This window comes from Martes martes (assembly GCF_963455335.1).
Source record: "Martes martes genome assembly, chromosome: 3".
NCBI classification, from domain to species: Eukaryota; Metazoa; Chordata; class Mammalia; order Carnivora; family Mustelidae; genus Martes; species Martes martes.
In genome coordinates, this window is record NC_137890.1 from 155,646,860 (window position 1) to 155,664,236 (window position 17,377).

Consider the following 17,377-nt stretch of genomic DNA (forward strand, 5'->3'; position numbering starts at 1 on the left):
TGGTATTTTTGTAGGACATTAGATACTTTTTTACAATAAGAGAAAGATATAAAAGGGCGTGTCAGAAATTATGAGCGATTTTCCTTTTCACAGAGTTAAACGATCCCATCTAGCCAGAGCAGAAGCGGTGTGGAAGTGCCTTCTGCAAGGGGGTGGCGTACTTCCGCATTGGTAACACACCACACCATCCAAGTCTAGCATTAGCACGAGGCTGCCATCTATGCAGCCTGCTCAACAAAACTGATTTTTGTTGATTTGGGGCAGTGTGGATAGCTGAATGAGAACATCTAAATCCAAACTGGGTGCAATGCTTCGACCTTTAGTGTGGATGCTCTAGAAGAAGAAAGAGACTGAGGAGGGGGAGGGGAAAGGGAAAGGAGAAGAAAGACCAGAATGAGACACTCTTCTTCGGGAGCAACTATGATAACAGGCCTGTCTTTATATTTGGACACATTATTGTACTGTGTAATCACATTGGGCCATAAGTCTTGTTAAACATCTTCCTTTTATATGTATCTTTTCTTAAACAAGATAGATTTTCTAGAACTTTCCTTCATTCATCCACCATTTATTGAGCGCCTGTTATGGCCTGGTTCCATCATCTGTTGTTCAAATGTTTCCATTTGTCTTTATTTATGTCCCTGCTTGGCATGTTGGGAACATGGAGATTCACGATTAGGCAGAGATGACTCCCAAGCAAATAGATGAAGTTCGCTGGTAACTCAAGCTTATTGATGAAGGATTTAAAAATAAATAAGAGAACTTCTACGAAGTCATTTGTAGGTTCCAGGTAGTTTTCTGTACCACTCAACAGAAGATCAAAATTGTACTACTAATGCGCATCTCAGGAATGAGTTTTGTCAATACGGGGAGAGAAGTCAGGTTTTCACTGCATTCGACGTGGCAGTAGCACGGCTGCTGGGCTGTCAGAAGAGGCCCATCAGAATGGAGGGATGCCACCTGCTGCTCTGGGCGTGCTGGGCATTTACCCATGGGGGGCCGGGTTTCGTTGACTTTTCTTTTTCATCCATTGGCACCACACATGGGAGCACCCCATCTCTCCCTTTTTCCTTGCCCAGGCTTACCATGTCACCCTGTGCCATGTCCCATCCCATCTGAATACATTCCAGTCTTTTCACATCTGTGCTTCCAAATGACATCTCTTTCAAAATGAAGCAACTACGGGTCAAGGCTCCTGACATTCTCACAGACACACACACGCGCGCACGTACAGGCACTCACACGCACACGTTAATTGTTGGACCAAGTCCACCCCTGGCCATCACTTCTTCCCATAAGGTTTTGGCCAGCCTGTTACTAGGGAATGTGACAGCAATACAATAAATTTCATGCAGAGATCATTTGATCTGATAGCTTTTGCCTCTCAAATTGTTTTCAGAGCCACATTTAAACAGACTTATCTTTGCTTTTATTATAAGCCTTTGTCTGTGATATCACATGACCCCATCCCATCTATAAATCCCCATGAACAAAGTTTCTCCCAGGCTTCAGTGCTAGAGAGAACTGTCCTTCTAAGGACAGCTGTCCTGGTTTATTTTTATCTTATGGACACTATGCTTCTTGTAATCTAGTATTTCTCTCTGCAGGAACTCACAGATTAGATGTCTACTTGGTGACTGTATTTTTTAATAAGTTGAAGTTTTAATCCTACTGAGGGAAATAATATTTAAAATCATTTCAAAGATAATGGAATTATCTTTGAAATAATAGGAATTAAATAATAGGAATTAAAGCATTCTTTTATAAAATGAATAATAATAATCCCCAAATCATCTTACTTATAAATTGAGTTTTTATGTGTTTGTTTTCACATTTGAATATTGCTGTGAATGAGATGGTCAAAATACAGGTAGTATCCCTCTGTACCTTTTCTCTTACCTTTTGTCATTGATGACAGTTTTCAGGGCATTTGCTAAATCTTCGGAAGTCATTTCCAGGACGTTCAAGGTCACTCCAGCCCCCCGGGTCTCCATGCGCTTTGCATTGTCCATTTGATCACCAAACAAGGGAAGCATCACCATTGGAACTCCGTTGCAGATTCCCTCATATACGCCATGGGAGCCAGAATGTGTGATAAAGGCACGAGTCTTTGGGTGACCTGAGAGGCAAAGCAGGGAGGGATGTCAGGAGTCAAGTCAGCAAGTTTCACAGTCTAACACTGTCTAGGTTCTGAAAGCCCTCTAAGGACTCAGTGCCATCCACATGGGGCTCCTGCAGAAGTCTGCTGAGGAAAATGTGGGTTGAGACACCCCACTGGAAAAAAGGCAATGTGGAATACTCTGGCCATAATATTTTCCAGCTAAATAATCCTTTAGAACAGCCCTGCACAAGCCACTTTGTCAATTTCACTCGGGTTTGACCTACACACCACATCCTGCCTGTTGGGTCCATGGTCAAAGGAGCGAGACTGATACAAAGCGAAGGTCAAGCAAAGCTTTATTTCGTGCCAAGAATCGAGAATCAAACTGACCGGCCAGGGCCATCTCTTGCAAAGAGGTGACCTCTCTCTGCCTTACAGACTAGCTTTTTTTTTTTTTTTTCAGACTAGCTTTTAAGGGCAAAGGCCATGTGGTTGGGCCTGGCCACGCACAGGTAGCCAATGAGATTGTAACACACAGAGAAAACTGCACAATCATGCTAGGTCACACATAAGTGACCAACTGAATCAATTGAATTACAATTTACCCTACAGTAGATATTTGAATGAGCCTATCACCTTGGTCAGAATTGGCGCCCAAAAGGCGGGGCCCACACTCCTTGGTAGCTAGCAAGACTGTATGTGCCCCCATTGATTGGATACCTCCACCTGGCCTGACCCACCCTTGTATTTGGGCTTTGTTACCTGGGACTGGTTTCCGGGACTTGTTTTTAAGTAAGTCCCCTGGGGGGAGGGAGGGACAAGGACAGTTTAAGTTTTACTGTATAAACAACAAAGTTATTCAAGGTCATAGTTTAACCGGATGGAATCGCTCTGGCTCAATAGGCCCTTACATTGCCCACATACCAAGTAGATCATTTTGGGGCAGCCACTTGACAAGTATTGTATTCTTCGCAAGATTTGGTGGTGGAGTGCCAGTATACCGCCACAGGACCTTGCAGAGACAAGAACAGAGTTTAAGGAACACAACGATTCAAAAACATCCATGTAGTAGCTGGAAGGTGGCGTCCTCTGAATGAACATAACCTTGGCGAGGGTGGGAGGTGTCATAACTGGGAAGGCTTTGGGGACTGGTAACACTCTGTGTATTTGTGCAAATTCATCAAGCTGTACAGTTATGATTTTTGCACTTTTCTGCACTTCAAGGGGAAGTTTACTTAACAAAGTGAGTGAATGTAGAATTAGAGAAGCAGAAATATAAGAAATGAATCCAGCAGCTTTTTGTGGAAATACTCCTACGTAATATGAAGAAACGCTATCCCATACATTATCTTGTTTATCTTTAAAATAAATTCTCCTTGGAGCATGTGACACTTGATCTTGGGTTGTGAGTTTGATCCCCAGGTTGGCTATAGAGATTACTTTAAAAAATAAAATCTTTACAAATTAATTAGTTAATAAAATAAAATAAATTCTCCTTAGTACGCTTTTGAGTTTCTTAGAGAAAATGAGACCTCCAAGTGAAGTAGACCACAGTTTAAGAATAGTTGAGAGTGACACGGCAAAAAGAACTTGGGATTAATAATTGAGAAGTGGCAGGGAAGCCCAAACCGGAAGTCCAACTGATAGGATTAACATCGATACTTAGAAGTCTGGGGTTCCAACCTTTGGGAAAATAGAATTGTATGGAATCTTCTTACTGTCTGAGGTATTTTGCCCAAGGCATCAGCAATTTCCATAGCTTTCTTCTTGGGAATCTCTGAGACCATGGAGCCCAAAGAGAAAACCACAATTCCATGTTCTCCAGAAGCATTAACATAGGCTTCAAATTCCTAGAACCATAAGAGAAATTTCCAGTTAATTTTTTTCTCACCTTCTTTGGGAACTGCATGCATTCAACTATGAATGAGATGTCTTCATCTTAAGAATGTGATTAAAGTGTGTGTGTGTGTGTGTGTGTGTGTGTGTGTTAGAGATACAAAGTATTAGTGCACGTTACAGCCTTCCCTCCCCCACCTACTCCCTTCCAAAGGAGGAAGGCTTCTTGCAGATTGGGTTGTCTCCTAGGGTTCTCCTCTTCTTCTTTGAGTTGCAGAATCCGGGTAGTATGCTAATTTTCCAAAGGAAAAGCAACCAGAGATAAGACCAGATCCATTTCCCAGGGGCTTCAAGCAGCTGGGAGGGTCTTGGAAGAAAGCAGGCTTTCAGGCAGGGGACTAAAGGAAAGAGCAGGAGGCAATAGGAAGGAGGGAAAGGTAAATGCGCATCACAGAGAAGGGAGAGAGCTGTTTAGCAGATCAGTGAAGGGAGATCTTGGGAGAGAGGAAAGCCATCCAAGGAGGGTTTCAGAAAGCTTTCTGCAGACTCTAAAAGTCCTATACCACCCCTTTAAGAAAAGTTACGGTAAAGATGTGTATTATTTTCCAAGGCTTCTGCAATATTCCTTTTATGCTGAAAGAATGAATGCAGCCCAACCAGAAAGGCAAATAGTGTTGAAGATAAGGCTCATGGTTAAGAAAAACCTCAAATAGCCAAGACAGCCTGTAACAATACTTGCTTCCCCACAGCCCACAGCAGAGTCTTCCATATGCCAGCCAATATGCCAGCCAATATGACTCATGTCATCTCAGTGCTGAAACTTAACCAATCAACCTGGCAATTTCCCACCTTTCCTGGAGAAGAGCTTTCTGAAGAGTGTTAGTCAACTTTTCTGCCTCAGCAGGAACATACAGAAGGATACCTGAATCTTTCTTTGCCGGCTTCGTAATGGACAGCAAAAAGCAAAATATTTCTCCCTAGGTATGAGAGATACAAAACGGGACAGAAAACCTTGCACCAGGATCTGAGTCCCTTCTGCAGAGTTCAGAGAGGGTCACGGGCATGCGAGCAAACCCTGAGTACCAAAATCACCCGTGGGAAGGATAAACAAGAACCCACCCAGCACGTGACCCCCACAGAGTGTTCCTGTCCCATTCCAGAAACTGATCCCTTCTAGCAATATATCTATGCTCATCATTTAAGGAAGATTGCAAGTAAGGCTGTTCTGATGCCTCTAAACAAGATCACCATTTGGGCATTTCGGTCTTGGCCATGTAAGGATGAAACTCAAGACAAAGCAATGGGTCTTGTTTCTGAAGAAACTTCCGGGCCAGATGACTCAAGGAATAAGGAATGAACTGTGAGTGGTTTTCTAGTCAATAATGAACCTTACAACTACTAGAAAACGGACAATCCATGGTTCTTTTGGATGAAGCAGGGGATAGGATCTTCGGAAATGTCTGTATGTATAAGGGTGAGAGACAGTGATGGCTGGGACCCCACTAGTAAGCACAGATCACAGATTATAACCTATCAAGCCTCTGTCCCTAAAGTAAATAGACTATAGAGATGGATGTCAGACAAAAGCTCTGAGAGGAAGCAACAAAAAGATGATCCAACCAGAACAGCAGCATTAGCTTCAGTGTGGAAACAGGGGAACCTGGAGTCAAGAGTGGTGGCTGTGTCCCCAGGAAGAGAGGAAGGATGTACCCAGACTCAACCCTCAGCAATAATTTCAGCCCAGCCTGATCTGGTCCCAACCTTCAAAGCCAACTCCAGGGTACTCTGGTCTTCAGAAAACATACATACACACTCAAGTATACACACAGGCACACACCTACATACACACATGTATGGGGACACACACACAGAGTGGCAATTCCACATAGAGGAAATAGAGGAGGTGTGAGTGTGGCAATTTCCCCCCAACTTTAGGTTATTCATCATCTAATGAACTCCCCTAGAGTCTTCCAAATGGTTTTATATGTTTCCCAAGAATGCCAAGGACATGAATGAGACTGTGTGATGTGCTGGGTTTTGCTCAGAACTGAGGGGTTTCCTGAGATATGGGACTTTCAGTCCTGTTCAAGCCAGAATGCTGGGCACTCTGGGTGTGACATGGAGAGGATTTCCCACAGGGCTCAGCACACATGATTTTAAGAGATTTCTTTCAGGTTTGGTTCAGAGCATGACCAATAAAGCCCAAACACTGTCGAGCCCTGCTCAGGTGTGAGCCCCAGATTGGTCCACCCCCTCCAGTTCTCTCTGAGGCCTCTGGCTCCTAGTGGCTGTGTCCTAGCCTTCTCCATTGGACTCATCTGAAAGGTCAGGGAGGGCAGCATCATCCCCTCCACCACCATGCTGCATTTCTGGCCTATGACAAAAATATCCTAAAGATGGTTTTCCTGAAGTCCTTCCCCCCCAGGATTATACCACATCCTTCTTTCCTCAGAAAGACAGCTCATCTCCAAGTACCTTTTGAACTCTTTCTTCTGAGTGAAAGTAAGCAGCTCACCTCACTTCCTGGGACCTTCCCTCTTCCATGAAACCCGTTCTTACTTTAACCCTAACTACAAAGGTCCACATCTGGTTTCCCCTCCTTGTACACTGTCTCACAGCCACTCAGCACCCAGTGGGGTGTGATTATCATAAAATGGAACCCACAGGTCCATAAACACCCAAAGGTACGCAGCAAGACTAAAGTTTAAATGTCACGGAAGTTCATGTACAGATCACAGAAGGGCAAACTGCAGAGATTGTGTTGTCACACCCAAAGCCTCTCCTGGGTCAGGTCTTCCAGAATTCAGCCATGGTGAGGTCCACACCCTGCTTGGCAAAACTTCCCCATACATGGCCCTGACTTCACAGACTGTAGAGTGGCCAAAGAGTGAAGCGACAGGTTAACAAAAATAACCCTCAATTCCCCCACCTGTTATCCCTTCCAAAAAGGAAGAAGCCCCCTCTGAAGTGAGAGCACTTGCTTACCGTTGAAGGCTTTAACACAGGTTCTAACTTTTGCTGAGAGTTTAGTATTTTGAGTTCCAGGCTTTTATTATATTTTCTCTTCCCATATGTCATCTGTTTCTCCAAATCCTTGATAAGTACTTACCATGTTGGAAAACTTGCTTTAACACTATGCATTCAGAACCATGGACAAAGACTGCCCGCTTCCCTGCTCACCAGTCCTTCTCCTCGCCATCATCAAGTCTCTGTTCTCACTGACCTTCTGTTTGGCTGTTTCCCTCAGACTCAAAATATCTGGATGGATATTGTCTCTAAATCCCCACACATTCACAAAGATGGTCTCTCACCCTGAGTGGGGAAAGACATCTTGAAATCCTTGAGCTTTGCTCTCAATGTTGTCCTACTATCTTTTATCTGCCAGGTATCCCAGATATGCCCAACACCAGGTGTGCCTTCCATTTGGACTCTCTTTATCAGCTAAAGATTGTATCTCTATTCTTGAAGTTCAGGACTTTGACCAAGAGCACTGGGACAGGGACAATCTCCACACGAGTAATGGAAGCATAGAAAAGCATTCTTTAATTACCCAAGGGGAGAAAAGAAAATAAATAACAACTTGTCAAACCACCAAAAATCAGGAAAAGGGAAAATGACCAAGTAAAATAAAAATAAACTGGTACAGTTAGAATCAAATCTAGCAATTATTAAATTAAGTGCAAACAGGCAAAAGTCTCCTGATCAGGTTACAAATATCAGCTCTGTGTTTAAAAAGAAGAAGAAAAAAAAGCTTGAAGACAAAGGGTACCAAAGAGGCACTAAGGAAATGTAAACAAGATAGTGAAGGAACAGTAATATTAACATCAAAAAAGTGGAATTTCAAATTAAAAATATTAAGTAGGACAGAGAGTGTTGCTGTCCAGTACGGGTTACAAAGACATTCTCACACCAAGGCTTGCTTGCACCAAATGAGGCAGCAACCAAGACATAGTCATTACAACTCAGCACTTAGACAAAATTCTGGCAAAGAAAACATATTGATAAATGATGCCAAAGCTGTGATATTGAGAAAGATGGTAGACAAGTTCTGTAGCCCCTCTTAGTACACATCCTAAAGCAAAGAAGGAAATCATTTAAATAAATAAAGACTATTTGCCAAAAAACAATGGCAAACATGACACAAAATGATGAAATGAAAATCAATCTTCATTACAATCAGGAGCAAGACAAGAATCCTTACAATTGTCAAAATTATTCAATTGTTTTTAAGGATTCCAGTGAATTCAGTAAGATCAATGCCGGGCATAGAATTCAGAACAGAAGAATCCATATTTTCTTGATTGATGAAAGTCTGCATACTGGTTTTTTTTAACGATGAAATCAATATTTTGATTAGGCTGAATTTTGATTTGGGCCTGATCAGTGAGTAGATAACCAGGTACAAACAGAAATGGAAAAACTATCATATTCACAAAAAAAAAGTGTAAAATACTTAAGAAAAACTGAAGAAGAAAGGAACAGAAAAATATGAAGGAAACTACAAAGTGTCCTTGATCTTTGGTAAGGTAACATTAGAAGTAACAACAAGAAGGGCAAGGCCCTGGAGGATAAACTTCAATTTTCTTCCTAGGAAACAAGATTACATGGTTAACAGAATAACCGGTGGCACGTAAATACCATGAAACATGGCACAGTTAAAAAAAAATAGAATATTTAGAACCAAAATGATACCCATGACGTATTTATAAGGGAGCCAAGGGGGTATATTATTACACTTTTTGTAAAACAAGCAAAAAAAATCAACACAAATACATGTTTCTCTTTGTGTATGCTGTAAGAGAATGGTCCAGTTTCATTCTTCTGCACGTGGCTGTCCAATTTTCCCAACACAATTTGTTGAAGGGTCTGTCTTTTTTCCATTGGATATTCTTTCCTGCTTTGTCGAAAATTGTTGGCCATAGAGTTGAAGGTCCATTTCTGGGCTCTATTCTGTTCCATTGATCTTTTATCTGTTTTTGTGCCAGTACCATGCTGTCTTGGTGATCACAGCTTTGTAATATGGCCAACAGACACATGAAAAAATGCTCCAGACAACTTGCCATCAGGGAAATGCAAATCAAAACCACAGTAAGACACCACCTCACAACAGTTAGAATGGCTAAAATGAACAAAACAGGGAACAACAAATGTTGGTGAGGATGTGGAGAAAGGGGAACCCTCTTGCACTATTGGTGGGAATGCAAGCTGGTGCAGCCACTCTGGAAAACAGTATGGAGGTTCCTCAAGAAGTTGAAAACAGAGCTACCTTATGACCCAGCAATTGCTCTACTGGGTATTTAACCCCAAAATACAGATGTAGTGAAATGAAGGGGCACCTGCACTCCAATGTTCATAGCAGCAATGTCCACAATAGCCAATCTGTGGAAGGAACTGAGATATCTTTCAACAGATGAATGGATAAAGATGTGGCCCATATATATAGTGGAATATTACTCAGCCATCAGAAAGGATGAATACCCACCATTTACATAGACATGGATGGAACTGGAGGGGATTATGTTGAGTGAAATAAGTCAGACAGAGAAAGACAATTGTCATATGGTTTCATTCATATGTGGGACATTAGGAATAGAGCAGAGGACCACGGGGGAAGGGAGGGAAAACTGAATGGGAAGAAACCACAGAGGGAGACAAACCATCAAAGACTATGGACTGCGGGAAACAAACTGAGGGCGGCAAAAGGGAGAAGGGTGGGAGGATGGGGTAACAGGGTGATGGGCATTAAGGAGGGCACGTGATCTGATGAGCACTGGGTGTTATACATTACCTCAAAAAGTAATGATGTGGGGGGAGGAGTCAAGATGGCGGAGAAGTAGCAGGCTGAGATGACATCGGGTAGCAGGAGATCAGCTAGACAGCTTATCTAACCATTGTGAACACCTACAAATCCAACAGGAAATCGAAGAGCAACAATTCTAGAAACAGAAAATCGATCACTTTCTGAAAGGTAGGACCTGCGGAGAAGTGAATCCAAAGCGACAGGAAGATAGACCCCGGGGGGAGGGGCCGGCTCCCGGCAAGCGGCGGAGCAACGGAGCACAAAATCGGGACTTTTAAAAGTCTGCTCCACTGGGAGACATCGCTCCAGAGGCTAAACCGGGGGGAAACCCAGGCGGGGTCAGCATAACCCCAGGTCCCGCAGGGTCACAGAAGGACTGGGGGTGTCTGAGTGCCACAGAGCTCGCAGGTATTAGAGCGGGGAAGCCGGCTACAGCGACAAAGCCGCGGAGTGAGCTCTAAGCCCGGGGTTACCTTGTGCCGGTCACAGGCTGGGTGGGCTTGGAGCACGGCCGGAGGCCGCGGAGACGGAAGCGACCCGGCACTTTTCTCCAGCTCCAGCAATTGACTGCTTTCCTCAAGGCGCTACCGCAGGCCAGGGAGGCAGGGCAGTTGGGTGCTTTGCTCTGAGAACGCACTGAGGAGCGGAACCCCAAGCTCTCGGCTCCTCCGGGCCCAGAGATTGGGAGGCCGCCATCTTCATTCCCGTCCTCCAGAACTCTACGGAAAGCGCTCAGGGAACAAAAGCTCCCGAAAGCAAACCCAAGCGGATTACTTAGCCCGGCCCCTGGCAAGGGCGGTGCAATTCCGCCTGCGGCAAAGACACTTGAGAATTCTACAACAGGCCCCTCCCCCAGAAGATCAACAAGAAACCCATCCAAAACCAACTTCAGTCACCAAGAACAGCGGAATTCCACAGCAGGAGAAAGCAAATCTTACCTGGACAAAATGACAAGGCGGAAAAACTCACCTCAAAAAAAAGAACAAGAGGCCGTACCGAAGGCTGGAGACCTAATCAATACAGACATTGGTAACATGACAGATCTAGAGTTCAGAATGACAATTCTCAAGGTTCTAGCCGGGCTCAAAAAAGGCATAGAAGATATTAGAGAAACCCTCTCCGAAGAGATAAAAGCCCTTTCTGGAGAAATAAAAGAACTAAAATCTAACCAAGTTGAAATAAAAAAAGCTATTAATGAGGTGCAATAAAAAATGGAAGCTCTCACTGCTAGGATAAATGAGGCAGAAGAAAGAATTAGTGACATAGAAGACCAAATGACAGAGAATAAAGAAGCTGAGCAAAAGAGAGACAAACAAATACTGGACCACGAGGAGAGAATTCGAGAGATAAGCGACACCATAAGACGACACAACATTAGAATAATTGGGATTCCAGAAGAAGAAGAAAGAGAGAGGGGAGCAGAAGGTATATTGGAGACAATTATTGGAGAGAATTTCCCTAATATGGCAAAGGGAACAAACATCAAAATCCAGGAGATGCTAAGAATGCCCCTCAAAATCAATAAAAATAGGTCCACACCTCATCACCTGATAGTAAAATTTACAAGTCTTAGCGACAAAGAGAAAATCCTGAAAGCAGCCCGGGAAAAGAAGTCTGTAACATACAAGGGTAAAAACATTAGATTGGCAGCGGACCTATCCACAGAGACCTGGCAGGCCAGAAAGAACTGGCATGATGTATTCAGAGCACTAAACGAGAAAAACATGCAGCCAAGAATACTATATCCGGCTAGGCTATCATTGAAAATAGAAGGAGAGATAAAGAGCTTCCAGGACAAACAAAAGCTGAAAGAATTTGCAAACACCAAACCAGCTCTACAGGAAATATTGAAAGGGGTCCTCTAAGCAAAGAGAGACCCTAAAAGTAGTAGATCAGAAAGAAACAGAGACAATATACAGTAACAGTCACCTTACAGGCAATACAATGGCACTAAATTCATATCTCTCAATAGTTACCCTTAATGTTAATGGGCTCAATGCCCCAATCAAAAGACACAGGGTCTCAGAATGGATAAAAAAACAAAACCCATCAATATGCTGCCTACAAGAAACTCATTTTAGACCCGAAGACACCTCCAGATTTAAAGTGAGGGGGTGGAAAACAATGTACCATGCTAATGGACATCAGAAGAAAGCTGGGGTGGCAATCCTTATATCAGATCAATTAGATTTTAAGCCAAAGACTATAATAAGAGATGAGGAAGGACACTATATCATACTCAAAGGGTCTGTCCAACAAGAAGACCTAACAATCTTAAATATCTATGCCCCTAACATGGGAGCAGCCAACTATATAAACCAATTAATAACAAAATCAAAGAAATACATCGACAGTAATACAATAATAGCAGGGGACTTTAACACTCCCCTCACTGAAATGGACAGATCATCTAAACAAAAGATCAACAAGGAAATAAAGGCCTTAAATGACACACTGGACCAGATGGACATCACAGATCTATTCAGAACATTCCATCCCAAAGCAACAGAATATACATTCTTCTCTAGTGCACATGGAACATTCTCCAGAATAGACCACATCCTGGGTCATAAATCAGGTCTCAATCAGTACCAAAAGATCGAGATCATTCCCTGCATATTTTCAGACCACAATGCTCTGAAGCTAGAACTCAATCACAAGAGGAAATTTGGAAAGAACGCAAATACATGGAGACTAAACAGCATCCTTCTAAAAAATGAATGGGTCAACCAGGAAATTAAAGAAGAATTGAAAAAATTCATGGAAACAAATGATAATGAAAACACAATGGTTCAAAATCTGTGGGACACAACAAAGGCAGTCCTGAGAGGAAAATATATAGCGGTGCAAGCCTTTCTCAAGAAACAAGAAAGGTCTCAAATACACAACCTAACCCTACACCTAAAGGAGCTGGAGAAGAACAACAAAGAAAGTCTAAACCCAGCAGGAAAAGAGAAATAAAGATCAGAGCAGAAATCAATGAAATAGAAACTAAAAAAACAATAGAACAAATCAACAAAACTAGGAGCTGGTTCTTTGAAAGAATTAATAAGATTGATAAGCCCCTGGCCAGACTTATCAAAAAGAAAAGAGAAAGGACGCAAATAAATAAAATCATGAATGAAAGAGGAGAGATCACAACCAACACCAAAGAAATACAAACAATTATAAGAACATACTACGAGCAACTCTACGCCAACAAATTTGACAATCTGGAAGAAATGGATACATTTCTAGAGACGTATAATCTACCACAACTGAACCAGGAAGAAATAGATAACCTGAACAGACCCATAACCAGTAAGGAGATTGAAACAGTCATCAAAAATCTCCAAACAAACAAAAGTCCAGGACCAGATGGCTTCCCAGGGGAATTCTACCAAACATTTAAAGAAGAATTAATTCCTATTCTCCTGAAACTGTTCCAAAAAATAGAAATGGAAGGAAAACTTCCAAACTCATTCTATGAGGCCAGCATCACCTTGATCCCAAAACCAGACAAGGATCCCACCAAAAAAGAGAATTACAGACCAATATCTTTGATGAACACAGATGCGAAAATTCTCACCAAAATACTGACCAATAGGATCCAACAGTACATTAAAAGGATTATTCACCACGACCAAGTGGGATTTATTCCAGGGCTGCAAGGTTGGTTCAACATCTGCAAATCCATCAATGTGATACAATACATTAAAAAAAGAAAGAGTAAGAACCATATGATACTCTCAATAGATGCTGAAAAAGCGTTTGACAAAGTGCAGCATCCCTTCCTCATTAAAACTCTTCAAGTGTAGGGATAGAAGGCACATACCTCAATATTATCAAAGCCATCTATTAAAAACCCACCGCAAATATCATTCTCAATGGAGAAAAACTGAAAGCTTTTCCGCTAAGGTCAGGAACATGGCAGGGATGTCCGTTATCACCACTGCTGTTCAACATAGTACTAGAAGTCCTAGCCTCAGCAATCAGACAACAAAAAGAAATTAAAGGCATCCAAATTGGCAAAAAAGAAGTCAAACTATCACTCTTTGCAGATGATACTATATGTGGAAAACCCAAAAGGCTCCACTCCAAAACTGCTAGAACTTATACAGGAATTCAGTAAAGTGTCAGGATATAAAGTCAATGCACAGAAATCAGTCGCATTTCTTTACACTAACAACAAGACAGAAGAAAGAGAAATTGAGGAGTCAGTCCCATTTACAATCGCACCCAAAACCATAAGATACCTAGGAATAAATCTAACCAAAGAGGCAAAGAATCTATACTCAGAAAACTATAAAGTACTCATGAAAGAAATTGAGGAAGACACAAAGAAATGGAAAAATATTCCATGCTCATGGATTAGAAGAACAAATATTGTGAAAATGTCTATTCTACCTAAAGCAATCTACACATTTAATGCAATCCCTATCAAAATCCCATCCATTTTTTTTAAAGAAATAGAACAAATAATCCTAAAATTTATATGGAACCAGAAAAGACCTCGAATAGCCAAAGGAATATTGAAAAAGAAAGCCAAAGTCGGTGGCATCACAATTCCAGACTTCAAGCTCTATTACAAAGCTGTCATCATCAAGACAGTATGGTACTGGCACCAAAACAGACATATAGACCAATGGAACAGAATAGAGAGCCCAGAAATAGACCCTCAACTCTATGGTCAACTAATCTTCGACAAAGCAGGAAAGAATATCCAATGGAAAAAAGACAGCTTCTTCAACAAATGGTGCTGGGAAAATTGGACAGCCACATGCAGAAAAATGAAATTGGACTATTTCCTTACCCCACACACGAAAATAGACTCAAAATGGATGAAGGACCTCAATGTGAGAAAGGAATCTATCAAAATCCTTGAGGAGAATGCAGGCAGCAACCTCTTTGACCTCCACCGCAGCAACTTCATCCTAGGAACATCGCCAAAGGCAACAGAAGCAAGGGCAAAAATGAACTATTGGGATTTCATCAAGATCAAAAGCTTTTGCACAGCAAAGGAAACAGTGAACAAAACCAAAAGACAACTGACAGAATGGGAGAAGATATCTGCAAACGACATATCAGATAAAGGGCTAGTATCCAAAATCTATAAAGAGCTTATCAAACTCAATACCCAAAGAACAAATAATCCAGTCAAGAAATGGGCAGAGGACATGAACAGACATTTCTGCAAAGAAGACATCCAGATGGCCAACAGACACATGAAAAAATGCTCCACATCACTCGGCATCAGGGAAATACAAATCAAAACCACAATGGGATACCACCTCACACCAGTCAGAATGGCTAAAATTAACAAGTCAAGAAATGACAGATGCTGGTGAGGATGCGGAGAGAGGGGAACCCTCCTACACTGCTGGTGGGAATGCAAGCTGGTGCAACCACTCTGGAAAACAGTGTGGAGGTTCCTCAAAAAACTGAAAATAGAGCTACCCTATGACCCAGCAATTGCACTACTGGGTATATATCCTAAAGATACAAACGTGGTGCTCCGAAGGGGCACGTGCACCCGAATGTTTATAGCAGCAATGTCCACAATAGCCAAACTATGGAAAGAGCCTAGATGTCCATCAACAGATGAATGGATAAAGAAGATGTGGTATATATACACAATGGAATACTATGCAGCCATCAAAAGACATGAAATCTTGCCATTTGTGACGACGTGAATGGAACTAGAGGGTATCATGCTTAGCGAAATAAGTCAATCGGAGAAAGGCAACTATCATATGATCTCTTTGATATGAGGAAGTGGAGATGCAAGGCGGGGGGGGGGTTGGGGGGAGGTAGGGAAAGAAAAAATGAAAAGATGGGTTTGGGAGGGAGACAAACCATAAAAGACTCAATCTCAAGAAACAGACTGAGGGTTGCTGGGGGGAGGGGGGACGGGAGAGGGTGGTGGGGAAATGGACATTGGGGAGGGTATGTGCTATGATGAGTGCTGTGAAATGTGTAAACCTGGCGATTCACAGACCTGTACCCCTGGGGATAAAAATACATTATATGTTTATTAAAATAAAAAAATTTAAAAAAAATAAAATAAAAATTAAAAAAAAGTAATGATGTACTATATGCTGCCTAATTGAATTTAAAATTAAAAAATTTAAATTTAAATTAATTGTAGGAGTATAAAGAACTGGGGGAGGTTACTGCCTATCTGGCGACTAGTCCTCAGTTCACACCCTTTTGTGGTTTTCATTCATTCCTTTAACAAACATTTGGCAAGTGCTAATTATATGCCCAAGATGCTGATATTTACCCAATACCAATCATGTGCAGACCCCTTGCCAAGTGTTGTGGGTACAGAAATGGGCAGCAGGGGTCCCTGTCCCCAAATATATGGAAGAGATGGTCAATAAACAAATATCTAAATGAGATGATCACGGTACTTGATGTGCTATGAAGGAAAGAGCATAGGATCCTATCTTAGAGAGAAGGACTCCCTGAAGAAGCGACTTTACAGCTGAGCTGAAAGCAACTCAGAAGGACAGAACATCATGCTCAAGGGTCCTGAGCTGGGAAAGATTTTGGAATGTCCCAGAAATAGAAAGAAGGCTAGTGTAACCAAGGATACCCATGCAGATTTACAAGAAAGTCCTTCCATTTGGAGTGGAATTTCTATTATGCATGCACATCTCCAAAGTTTTACATTTCAAAGTAAATGTGAAACACAATTGTTTTCACTTGGATCTTATATAATGATGCCAAAAATATTCCTCTTTAATTCCACTCTAACTTAGATATGCTGACTAGGTCTCTTTTCTTTGATCTACGATGTGACCACGGGTTTGGTAATATTTCATCTTTTCCTATATATGAAGAGAGTTATTACTGATTTTTTATAACATGAGGTTTTCTCATTTTCCTTTCCAAAAAAATCAACACCATCTCCTTTTTTCTTTACCAGACCACCCCATCAGACATATACTTCTCCAACAGGCCTCGGGGTGTCAGAATCTTACTGGTGGGAGATCTGAGAGGGGTCACCAGATCTCTCTTCACATTATGGGGGAGGAATCAGAGCCCCAAAGAGGGGATCTGGTCATGCAGCAATGGGCTGGAGGCTCCGGATTTCTCAAGTGGTGTTTTTTCTGCCATCGAAAGTTTCTCCTTGCCGTGACAATGACATGATCATTTAAGACTCACATCGGAGTCACTCTGGGAATAAGATTCAGTGCTCTCCATTGGTGATAATAGTCCCTTGGTAGGAACCAGACTTTGCACCTGCAAAGTACCTAGGCTACCAGTGAATCCTCAACCAATACTTGAAAAATAAATGAATGCCCACTGAAATGTCACCTCCTTGGAGAATCCTTCCCAATCCCACATCTGACAGAGATTCTCCTGTTATTCTGTATCACCTCCATTGAGATTTGGAAGAGGATGTGAATGCTACTTTTTTGCATACCTCGAATTCTGCATGGGAAAAAATTAATCATCAGCATTGCAGAGAATGAAACTCAAGACCTTTCTGCCCAATGCCAGGATCTGATTGTCTGATATTTACTCATTAGAATAGAAGGGATCACAGAAGCCAGCTTTCTATCAGAATATCTAGCAATTGGATCTTTAACCAGAAACAAAAAGGCAACTTTTGCCATGAGGGTCCATAGACATCAAAGAATTATTTCAGCAGT

The 17,377-nt window shown here is 42.0% G+C and overlaps 1 protein-coding gene across 4 annotated transcripts in view; it reads right to left on the reverse strand.

Moving 5' to 3' along the window:
- Positions 1-17,377, reverse strand: part of LOC308339473 (UDP-glucuronosyltransferase 1A6-like) — a 52,005-nt gene that overhangs the window by 1,277 nt on the left and 33,351 nt on the right. For all 4 annotated transcript variants that reach the window (XM_080798165.1, XM_080798166.1, XM_080798164.1 and 1 more), the window contains 3 exons: positions 3,820-3,951; positions 3,026-3,113; positions 1,900-2,119 (listed from right to left, as the gene is read on the reverse strand). In XM_080798165.1, coding sequence (XP_080654291.1) covers positions 1,900-2,119; positions 3,026-3,113; positions 3,820-3,951 — 440 coding nt within the window. The remainder of the gene's footprint in view (positions 1-1,899; positions 2,120-3,025; positions 3,114-3,819; positions 3,952-17,377) is intronic.